This window comes from Ochotona curzoniae, unplaced genomic scaffold (assembly GCF_017591425.1).
Source record: "Ochotona curzoniae isolate NIBS_2020 unplaced genomic scaffold, NIBS_Ocur_1.0 scaffold_3890, whole genome shotgun sequence".
Lineage (NCBI taxonomy): Eukaryota > Metazoa > Chordata > Mammalia > Lagomorpha > Ochotonidae > Ochotona > Ochotona curzoniae.
The window spans coordinates 15,365,101-15,377,116 of NW_024467115.1; the positions used below are offsets into that span (position 1 = coordinate 15,365,101).

At 43.9% G+C, this 12,016-nt stretch overlaps 1 protein-coding gene across 1 annotated transcript in view; it reads right to left on the minus strand.

Moving 5' to 3' along the window:
• SLC2A12 (solute carrier family 2 member 12) overlaps window positions 1–9,800 on the minus strand; it is a 63,389-nt gene extending 53,589 nt beyond the window's left edge. The window contains exon 1 of the mRNA XM_040965602.1: window positions 9,686–9,800. Within this exon, the coding sequence (XP_040821536.1) occupies window positions 9,686–9,800 (115 nt within the window). The remainder of the gene's footprint in view (window positions 1–9,685) is intronic.
• Between the last annotated feature and the right edge of the window lie 2,216 nt (window positions 9,801–12,016).

Below are 12,016 nucleotides of genomic sequence, written 5' to 3' on the forward strand. Positions count from 1 at the left end.
CAACAACTTAGTTTTCCAAAACGCAGTGAACTGCTGTGTTTCCTATTCAACCCGGACATGTTGCAATCCTGGAAATTATAGTCCCTGAATAGGAATAGTAAGAAATGGGAAAATGACACAATAGTGTGAAGATTTGGGCTATGGTGCAAACGTTTCTGAATAATCTCCCCCCACCCCAGCAGCAACCTGCCCCACCCTGCCCTGATGCCAAACAAACAAACAAAACAACAACAACAACAACAACAACAAAGCAGCTTTAGAGAGTTACCTTCTTATTGCCTGGTTGGTGAAAATCCTGGATGTCCCAGGTGGGGTGCCAAAGAAGGAGTGATTGGAAATCTAGCATTTTATTGTGTGGTCTTGTAGGACAAGTTCACATCTGCATTTATTTATTGCTATGTTCTAACTCACTGACAAACAGTTCTGGCTTACAATGCCATTTAATGTTGTGTGTATTTCCATGTTTTTACGGAGATTCTCCATAGATGGTTAGAGGGTAAATCTGGAGAAGAAGTTGGTAGCCTCTGGTGGCGAATGCTCTGAGATGAAGATTCTCAACGTATGAGAGGTGTAGTGAATTAAAGATACTTGAGGATCCACAAGAGCTTCTCAAGAATTCTTAGTACAGGGAAGAGTATTAAATGTCTTAAAAGAATGGTAATATTCGGGGCTCGCACTGCAACTCCAAAGGCTAATCTTCCACCTTGTGGTACCAACATCACATATGGGTTCATGTCTCAACTGGTCCACTTCCCATTCAACTCCTTGCTTGTGGCCTGGGAAATCAGTGCATGATGGCCCAAAGTCTTAGTATCCTGCACTCACGTGGTAGACTTGGAAGAAGCTCCTTGCTCCTGGCTTCAGATAGGCTCAGCTCCAGCCATTGTGGCCAACAGAGAAGTGAATCAGTGGAGAGAAGATCTTTCTTTCTCCACTTCTCTCTGTAAATCTGCCTTTCCAAATAAACAAATCTTTAAAAATGGAGTACATGATTCAATAATCACTTCTACAGCTTTAAAATTCTTGGGCCCAGCATGGTAGCCTAGTGGCTAAATCCCCACCTTGCATGCGCCAGGATCCCATATGGGTGCCACTCCTAATCTTGGCAGCCTTGTTTCCCATCCAGCTCCCTGCTTGTGGCTTGGGAAAGCAGTGAAGGATGACCCAAAGCCTTGGGACCTTGCACCCATGTAGGAGACCCAGAATAGGCTCAGAGCTCCTGGCTTCAGATCGGCATAGCTCTAGCTGTTGCGGCTGGAAGATCTTCTCTGTCTCTCCTTCTCTCTGAATATCTGACTTACCAGGAAAAATAAAATAAGTCATTAAAGAAAGTATTTAATAAGTAGAACAAAGTGGGAAGAAGGTAAAGAATATATGGCTGAAGGTTCTTTTGGAAGGTTATCCTTTGTATTTACTAGACTAATATCTGGATGGCCACTGGCTGTTAGAGAGAAGCTCACAGAGCATGTGATTAGTGGACAGGTCAGCTTCAGGAAGAGGAGAAAGGCTGAGATGCCTCATCATCCAGACAGAACTTTGCTGGAGGAGAGAAAAAGACTAACAAAAATAAAAGCCAGTGACGAGAGCCCAGGGGTAGAAGCAAAAAACAAGGTTAGGATGAGGTGTAGGATTGTACGTAATGGGCATGGAGAAAAGCCAAGGAAGCAATGTTAAGAAGCCTGATCTCCAAAATATACATGGTGGATTTGACAGGATGGTTTTCTTTTTAAAATTGTATATTTCACATGAAATAAAGAGAGGCAGCGAGACAAACACACACATACAGAAGTTATTTGCTTTGAACTTAGTGTTCTCACCACGATGGGACTTCTGCACTTCCACGAACAGGCCCTCTGTCTTCCCCAAATGTGCACTGATGTGTTTCCTCTGCTCAGGATGCTCTGCAAGCAGGTTGGCCTTGCCTCTACCTTCTTGACCTGTCTTAGTCACACAGTCTTCCAGGAGGCTTCAAGAGCCAGATGGGCATCCCTCTGTGCACCTGCTATGAATCTGGACACTTCTTCTATCAGAGCAGTCCTGGTTTACTGTGTCTCTTGCACAATGGGCAATAGACATCCGTCCTCCCTCGATGCCTCTTGGGGACCTCTGAACCTCAGTATTGTTCATACTAGGCACTCAATATGTGCTGAAAGATTGTCTTGCAGTCATTAAGATTCTTATCTCTCTGATGAACTGGGAAAATCTACACACAGGCGTAATGTCTTATTCCTCTCTTTGATGCTAAAGCATCCAGCTTAGTGTCTTTCATACAGTAGGTGGCCGGTAAGCATTTGCTGAACTAGTCTGTTTTGTTGCTCTTCACTCATACACTGTTGAAGCAGTCAGCACCTTTGTGGGCATGAGGTTGCTAGAGAAGACCCAGGCAGATACAGAGCACAATCAGCCTTGATGGCTTCAGTGAGCCCTGTGTTAAATGGTTTCCTAGTCTCTTCTGCATTGGATGGCATAAGATGGTAGTACTTGTGTCACTTGTGTATGATACCTGATGTTTATGAGCTGCAACTATGGAAAATGTGTATTACGAGAAGATGAGTGGGTTTCAAACTTCTCTTGTACCAAAATAAACTTATTTTCAAATTTCATTTTCTACAAAGTATTTGAAGTGCCTGTATACCAAGGGAAAACACATAATTCCTACCCATTACAAATTGCACACAAATTTCTAGACAGTATCAGTTGGCTTGGAGCTCTGCTAAACCGAATAAGCTTATGCATTTTATCCAGGAGTTTATAATCTTATAGAAGAATGAGTGGCATGAAAAATTCAGGAGCTAACTAAAATTAGAATGTAATAAAGTTCTGAAATGAAATGTAGCTGGTATCCAGGTTTCCAAATTGGACAAATCAGGAAGTAGAAACTGTGGTGCTGGCTGGTGTCAGCCAAGGGGCCAAACCCAGGGCTGGATTGAAGATACAGTCTCAGGCCTCTGTGCTCTCACCTGGGCCAGGTCATTTTGCTTCCCTCCAGAAGGAAGCTGGGCATGATAGGGAACATACAATCTGAAAATAAAAGACCTAATTGTTACCAGCTAGACTTTGCCACCTGCAGTAAGACTTTAACCTCACTGTTCCCGGAGTCCTCATTCATGAGATTAACAATAACTATAGTACTCTTTGCCACAGTTGTAAGGATAAATGAGAAGAATGTCTGGGGCATGATCACAGGCACTTGGTGAGTTGACTGTTGTTTCTTGGACCTCAGTTTCCCTCTGTGAACTGGAAGTAATAGTATCACTCCCTTGGATTGTAAAAATAAGAAAGAGTAACAGTAATAGAAGCTCTTGGACTATGGTGATTACTAAGCAAGGATTTGTTTCATCTGAATCTATAAGTTAAAACTTTCATAACATGATACAAAAACATGGAAGCAGTTTCTCTTTGCAGATAGCAAACGAAATAAAAATGATACCTTGTTCCTAGTGTCATAATCATACCTCTTTACAAATTCTTGAAATCTTTTGTTTTTAAAACAGGCAGTGCCTTCAGAATCTAGCTCACATTATATATAATGTATATATAATTAATATATACAATAAATGTATGCAAATTCTTTCTGTGATTTCTGTTTTGTGGTTTGTACAAGTTAGCTTCCCTAGAGAAATAAACATTTTATAAGCATGGGGATGCTCTCGAACCACAAACATTTACTCTAGTAATTCCGCCCTCCCCCCCCCCCCATTCTTAAAAGTCCTTGTATCAGAAACTAACTTGTCAGCTTGGGCAGGTTTTTGAATTAACTTGGTCTATAGCCCGACTCCAACTTCCACAAATTGTGGAAACACCTTGTAGAAATGATATGGACATTGCTAAGGAGCCCTAAGACACAGGGATGTCAGGCCGACCTGAGTCATAAGTTGTCCGAGAAGGGATTAACTTCCCAGGGAATCACAATGAACAGTACATAGATCACTTACACTTGGTTTACTTAAGGAAAAAAAATAATAATCCTGTGAGTCAAACAAAGGATTGCAGCTTTCTTCTTAATATATGGCACAATTATATAGTTTTTACTTAAAAGTAATGATAGCTCCTAAATTAGAATAACGTGATAAATCCACTTGTTATTCTTAGTTTACCTGAATTGCATGGAATTAATATATTGTTGAGAGATAGCCTAAGCTAGTAAAACAAGAAAGAAAAAGCTCCTACAAATTTATGAATTACTCTGAATACATTTTCTCAGTGTCAGCTGGGAAGTAATTTGAGGGGATTTCAGTTGTTGGGACTTTGAGATTGGTTACATTTAGAAGAAGAGGGAGTGAGAAATTGCCCTCATCTGCATGCCGATTTGCTCAGATAGCCCATGGGAAGGAGTTGATTCCAATTTCTTCCTTTCTCAACACTATAACGTGGTGTCTTTCAAGAGGCTTTCCTGGTGCTATTCTGTTCAATAACTCACCCATCTGGGAAAGACTACTCATTATGGGGGGTGGGGGGAAAGAAAGAAAGAAAAAGAATAGGGAACTCCAACTCTGCTTAACTTAAAAATCTTATAAAACCCATTCTTGCTCACACATGCTGAGTAAATAGCTTCTTTAACTCTTAAGAGCCAAAGCCAATTGCTCATGAGTTGAGGGCCTTTTGGAGCCCTCAGAACCTTTTCCTAAAACTAACTAGTACTTGGATTCCTATCATTAAGAAAATGCTGTGGCCTAGCTCAATGGCTCAATAACTAAATCTTTACCTTGCAAGCTCCAGGATCCCATATGGATGCCGGTTCATGTCTTAGTTTCTCCTCTTCCCGGAGAGCTGGAGGTGGGATTCAAACCTCATCTTCTCTGATGTGGGACACGAGCATCTGAATGGGCATCTTGACTGCTAGGCCAGCTCCCTGCTTGCTGCCTGGGAAAGCAGTAGAGGGTGGCCCAAAGCCTTGGGATCCTGCACCTGCATGGAAGATCCAGAAGAAACTCCTGGCTCCTAGCTTTGAATCAGCTCAGCTCTAGCCATTGCTGCCACTTGGGGCGTGTACCAGAAGAGGCAAGATCTTTGTCTCTCCTTCTCTGTGTAAACATTCTTTTCCAAGTAAAAAGAAATAAATCTTTAAAAAGAAAAAAAAAGGGGGGGGGTGGGGAAGGAGGCTGAATGTGGGTTGGGTCCAAATGCCCAATGTTTGCCCCCCTTAGGAAAAAAAAATTGCTGCCTCCGAAACCTTGAATTAACAACTATTCCTCCTTCCAAAGTTGTATTTATTTGAGGGGCAGACAGAGAGCTCACCCTTCAACTGATTCATGTCCTAAATGACTGTGACAGCCTGCACGGGGATGGGAGCAAAGCTGGAGGCCAGGAACCCAACGCAGGTCTCCCACCCGGTGACAAGGACACAATTCTTGGTGTCATCCCAGGATCAGGAGCTGGAGGTGGAACTCATGTTCTCTGATGTGGGACATGAGCACCTTATTGGGGTCCTAACTGCTAGGCCAAGAGCTTCCCTCAGAAGGAACCTAAAGGGAAAGACGATCTCACACAGCTACAACAATTAAAATGAGGATTTTGAAACTGACCAATCTGTCTTTCATACACATATCTGCATTTGCATTTCCTTGAGCTGTCTTGGAGAGGGCTCATTTCATTCTGAGCGTTCCCCTAGCCAGTCTAGGATCAAGGCATGTGAATAATCACTCCTTTGAGGATTACTCACCGGAACAACCCTCAAGACTTCACATGAGGGGCTTGCTCCTGGGATCGCAGAGGCCTCAAAAACTGTGGCACAGTGGCAGACCGCGGGGATGAAGTGGAGAAGAGTTAACAGCCTTGACACGGGCGCCGACTATCAGAAGGGACACAGACTGCCAAAACCAGTTCAGGCATGCAGGTGAGTGCGGTTAGTTCCAGCCCGCCCAGGTCTCCCCAGTGCCTGGGTGTCTGCTATGAGGCTGGCTCATCACATCTTGCCAGTGCTGTGGCAGCCTGGAGGGGGTCTGCAGCCAAGTGGCACTCTCTGCCCTTTCTGGGTGTGGTAACCTCTACGTGTGTGCAGAGTTGGCAGGGAAACAGCTCCTGCCATGTTTGTTGTAGGCCTTCCCCCTCCCAAGGAGAGCCAGAGGAGCCATTTGCCTGCACCTCACACTCAGGGCAGAGCCTAACACTTAGACATTTGCCATAATCAACAAGAGAGGCTAAGCGTGCAGTCCCACAACAATGCCGACCGGACTAGAAGGGGACGTGATCAGCTTTAAGTGAGCTCCCATAAGAACTGTATCATAAAAATAAAATAAAATAATAAAATAAAATAAAAGTGGTCCCATGACCAGCCAAAAGACGCTCTTGTCTCCAATAAATCCATGTGTTCATAAATCCACGAGTCCATAAATCCTGTCATTTTACTGAGTATCTTGAAAGATGTACAATAATTTTGTTATTATTATCAACCATTAATTTGCTAGAAACATGTGGCCTTAAAGCACAATATTTTTTGGTCAAAGTTTTGGCATTTGAACTTCTGGTATCTAGGAAGCCTGGAAAAGTGGCGATGTCCCCAGATTTCTACAGATTGAGAGGCCCAGCCGCACTGTGAGTGAGCAGGATCCCATCTAACCTCAGGTTGCCCTAGTGGGCCTTTCCCTTTGCAGAAGTTGCCTCTGTTTGGCTTCAAGCTGCTTTCTTCGCTTTGGGTTGCACAGGACAGCCAAGCAATCCTGGCCTGATTGATACCAAAGGGCTAAACCCGAGGGAACCCTTAATAGGAGCTTGTGTACCATTATGGCTTGCGTGCTGACTACCTGCTCAGCTTTCAGATGTGAAAAGTATGTTCAGAATCTTAGGGTGTTGCTCTGAGGAGAGATCTGAGTAATTCTTAAATTTCTCTCATGCAGGATGACGTGTGGCCCCGTCAGAGGAGTCAGTGAGTCCAGGTCTCCATGCTCTGCTTCCAGTGCCTTGTCTGCAGTCCTGGGTACCTGCTATTTATGGAGTAACTATCACTTTTGATCTCTGATTTTCTGAGAAGAAGCTAGAGGATGAGACAGAGCTGGTGGGGAGTAAAGGGAAACGTAAGGGGACACTCAGCCACTTACTTGTATCATGAACAAAGGGATGAAGGAGCAGGCATCAGGCTCCGGCTCAGAGGCCAGTAGGGTCAGCTCTGCACCAGCTTCTGCATACACTTGGGCCAACCACAAAGCGCCGGGCCTCAAGCTCCCCTTGTCTGAGATGTTTTGGCTGTCTAGTTTCTCACGTCACCTGTATCATTTGTGTGTCTAGGCACCAGGATTTCAAACTGAGCTCAACTCTGCCTTGTAAGGTGGATTAGATCATGTCCATGAACACTGAACAATTTACTAAAAGTATATCATTGTGAGTCACAGCTTCTTGAAATGAGTGGTGTTCATTAGCTTCTAGTCAATGAAATAAAGCATTCTTTTCGGTTGCAGAGAGGTCAGCCTAGGAAGACCTGCCAAAATTTTTCATTGTGCATGACAGCATCCCGGGGTTCAATCACAGAGCTCAGGGACTTTTGTTTTGTTGCATTTTTCAGTAGCTCACATGACTTAATTACCTTGTCTTGGGTTACATAACTTATTCCTCTTTGTGCTCTGATTTTTCCATGAAGAAATGAAGGAAAATATGCTGCCTTTATACGCAAAAATAAACTCATGGAGCATGTTTTAAATACTCCAAATGTCCTAAACAAAGGAAAGTATAGAAATTCAAAACATAAGGAGCCAAAGGAGTATTTGACAAATATCAAGAGGGTTATGGGAGGGGTGGGGGGAATCCCAATACCTATAAAACTGTATCACATAATACAATGTTATTAACAATAAAAAAAAAAACTCAAACCTAATGATAAGGAGTGGAAGTGTGAAATGAGTTGTTAAAACCACATGGCTGTACTGCACTATGCACTCATACCTCTGTGTGTCTGACTGCTCTGGAGCGCCATGAGAGGTTCCAGACAAACTGGGACAATTTGTAGAAGTAAGAAGGAAAGGCCTGTATTTATCAGAGTGCAAACTTAGAAGAGCACAAAGTTGTGTTTAGCTGAGATTTTAGAGAAACATTCAGGCTTCCTCTTCTACATAATACATGTGCACTTGGAATTGAGTGTGTCATTGATGTATGTCATTTCTTCGTGCACTACTTCACTATGGCAACATGTAAATAATTGAACTTCAAGTTGAATTCTGGCCATGCACCCTATGCGTATTAACTTCCTCGAGAACAATTGTGAACGTGTACACTATGTAAGCTATTAAGAGCCTTTGAAACCGTATCAAAATTAAGTAATGATTTCTAATGGTCACTACAAGGGTCTCCCTAAACTGTTTCTTTTCATCTTTGTGACATTATCATTGATTTCCACTTACTTGGATGAGGTCACTGCTTCAGTGTGCTCTGCCACCTGCACCACCGACCAGTTTCTCAGGAACTTGGATAAGAGAACTCTGTAACTTTTCCCCTTGGACCCCTCACAAAAGTCTCCCCCTGACAAATCTCCTTGGCTTGCTCTTAGGAAACCCGTGAGCCAACCAGCAAGCCATCTGTTAGGGAAAGGGGCAACTCACTTCAGAGAGGACTAGGCCATGGAAAAGGTGACTTCAGAGACTCATTCTTGACTACAGTCGGGAAGGCGAGAGGAGGCTGAGCATGGAGAGATACCGGGAAGACTGTGGGTATCTCCATCTCATACTCAGGGGCTGCCCACTTTCATGAGGGCTGAAAACATCAGACAAACTCACAGTGCCACTATCAACACACCGCTTCTTCCAAGAGTTCACAGGAAATGTCATTATGCACAAACTTTGCACAGATGGCACAAGGATTTTGCACTAGGGCAAATTTCTGTATGTTTTGCTTTTCCCACAAGCCTTTGGAAGTCCCCTTGTGTAGATCCATTGCAAGGCGAAAGGGCGAATGCTCTTAAATAAAGAGAAGTGTGTGAGATTGTTCACAGAATTTCAACATGTAGCACGGAAACGTGATTTACGCCTAAGGGCAGGGCTGAGTGAAGCAGAGGAGAGGTGTGTTCAGTTTGGAGAACAGACTCAATGAGTAGCAAGAGGCAGCAGAAACAGTTCGGTGTGTCGGGGAAGTGTAAGTGCGGACGCAAAGGCACGCATTTGGGTTAGCAGAGGTAACTGAAATGAATGAATGCCTTTCCAAATTCCACCTCCAGAAGGAAAAAGCTTGAAAGGAGCCTTAATTCAAAGGGACTCATTAAAGAAAGCCGGAATAAGGGAAGGAGTCATGCGGGCCTCACGTCATGCTCAAGTTACAAACATGCTGGTAATTTAAAAAAAGTTGTGTTTATTGGTTATGTAACTAATAATTTCATGAAACTTCCTCAACATACTGATTTTAAAACCAGCGACATTAAGGTTCACTTGCGACAGTCCGTGTGTGTGTCCGTGTGTGCGCCCTTATAAATGAAATTTTCTTGCTGACAATCTTTGCCAAATGATTAAGATTCATATATTGATGTAAACACAATGAGGGCACCCATTCTACCTGCTCCTGTGAGTGTAGCTTACATTTTCGAAGCACACCAAGTCCCAGGAAGCCTGCAGGGTTCACTGCCTTTCAGCTCTGGGTCCCTCTGCATCCCACCAGAGCCCCGTCTCCTCTCCACGCAAGCAGCGCGCTCACTCGCGCACGCGCGTGCACGTCCACACGCGCGCACATACCCCAGGGAGACGCGAGCACGCCTCGTTCCTCGCTTTACCTCCAGAACAAGAAGGATGCCGGCGGCGGCGGGCCCGAGCGCTGCCCTCGGTCTGGGCCGCTCTGCCCTTGTGTTTCAGGAGCGTGGGGCCCTCGGTGTTTTCAACAGGTACCATGGTCACGTAGAAGTCACAGACTCCCCGTCGCCAGCCAACCTCTGCTCCTTCTCCGATTGACAGGAATGGTCACTTCGCCCATAGCAGCATGCTAAAGAAGAGCTAGGAGGAAAAAAAAAAAAAACTTCGGGCAAAGCCAATGTGATTTGTGAACAACTTTGTTTCTATTTCCGAAGGCTTTGCCCTCTTCGGTGACACAGGCTGTTGCTATTCCAAGCAGCCAATCCGAGGCAGGGGGCGGGCTGAACCGCTGCGAGGACTGTTTGTGCCTTGCCTGGCAGAGTTACAAGCAAGAGGTTGAAAGACTTGGGACTGCTGTCTCAGCTAGTGTGTTCGGTCCTTAGCTAGAGGTGGCTCTTGTATTCCTTTCTGCTCCTTTGGAGAGAGACACAAGAGAGCATGCAGATGAAGATGCGAGCTGAGTGGAGGCAGAACACTCGCAGGATGGGATCAGTTTTTCTAGCCGAAGAGGAACAACTGATGCCGAGATATGCCAGAAAGTCAAGTATGCCAGATTTTTCAGCAAGGCTGTCATTGCAAGAGTCATGACACTAATTGAGTTACACAAAGCACCAAACTTCTTTATTGTTTCAACCTGGTTTTGCTTAGGTAAAGAGATGCTTAATATGCCTTCCTCTCGGCTTAGCACGTGTGTCAAAGCCTAGAATCAGGAATACAGCCACTCTCAATGCTAAAGTCTCTTTAGATTTTTCACATCCTGGGATCGCAGTAAAGATATTCAGTTTCTAACGCATCATGGTCTCTCTGAGAGGACATTCTGTCATGTTGCACATTTGCCTGGGAAAAGGAGGGGACCAGTTTGGAGGCCAGGCTGAGTGACCCATTGTGTAGGTGTGTCACCAGATAATCTGAAAAAAATCAGACTGTGAGGGGCAGCAATTTTTTTTTACCTGATTTGTGAAACTAGTTATAGGAAAAAGCTTATAGAGCTAGCATATAGTTCATGTTTAGTTGCGTATTTAACCAATTTCATTTATTTTAGAACTTTATAGAAAGAAATGATGAGTATTTTTTAAAATATTGGAGTAAAAAAAAAAAAAGAGTAAACTTTATGCAGCATTTGTTGCCTGCCAGGAATTACATAAGGGGCATTAACTCAAATAATTCTTTTTGGAAAAACCTGTGAGCAGGTGCCAATATTACAAAGAGGAAGTGATGGCTTGCAACTAGCCTCAAGTCTCATGACTGCTCTGAAGTGGGCTAAGATGATGAACTCAGGAGGCGAAATGTCCTCCCCACTCCTGAATCCTGACATTGTCTTTCTCTGATTTTCTTGGCTTCCTCCACCTTGAGGTGATGCCATGACATATGGTTAGCCATTCGTTTGGGTAGCCAAGAGAATTTGTTTCCATCAGTAGAAATGGACTGATTTTTGACAGTTTTCACTGGATTATATTTAAGCTTTACATGAACTTATTTGTATATTTATTTTGTCACTGAGTAAGTCTATATGCTTTTTATCTCTTAGACAATCAGGTGACAAGTGGACACAAATCTGTAGTAATGCCACTACTATCGGTTTTGCACCTGCCAGATGTTGCTGATAGCACTGGAAAATTGAAGGCCTCTAAGCATGGCTCATAGCGCACCTTCAAATAAGGAGGGCGATAGGCTCACAACCGTATGCATGTGCAATGCAGGGATGGATTGGATGACTCTTTAGATGTGTTCCCAGGGATGTTATGGCAGTAGGAACAGAAGTTCTTACCTGTGAGACACATATTTCACCTACTTCCCCATCTCTTGACTTCTATCTCCTTTCTACTAAGATCAATGAGTTTAGAGAAGGGGGATGTTCTTGCACTGGATCCTTGTGTAATTACTTTGTTTAATGATTCCAGAACCTGTGTCTCGAGCAAATTGGATGTGCTTGCTGAATGTTTGAATAGGCAAGGCCAACCCAACTCCACAAGACTCAACTAAGCAACTTAACGATTCTCTCTCTGCTTTCTGTAGCTGAGCTATACAGCTCTCCATAGGCATAAACCCATCACCAGGACTAAGGAAACGATGGGACTGAGCACAAGGCCTCCTGCTACACCTAATTCTGTTCCTACTCTGCTGTTGACCTCACATGGGCCATTGCCCTATGCTCCCTTCATTATCTTAACTCCGAGGAAAGTTTCAGAATGGGAAGGGAGGCTGTTGTTGACAACTGTCACACAGGTAAGGAGTAGATCCTTTATCACAGTCCT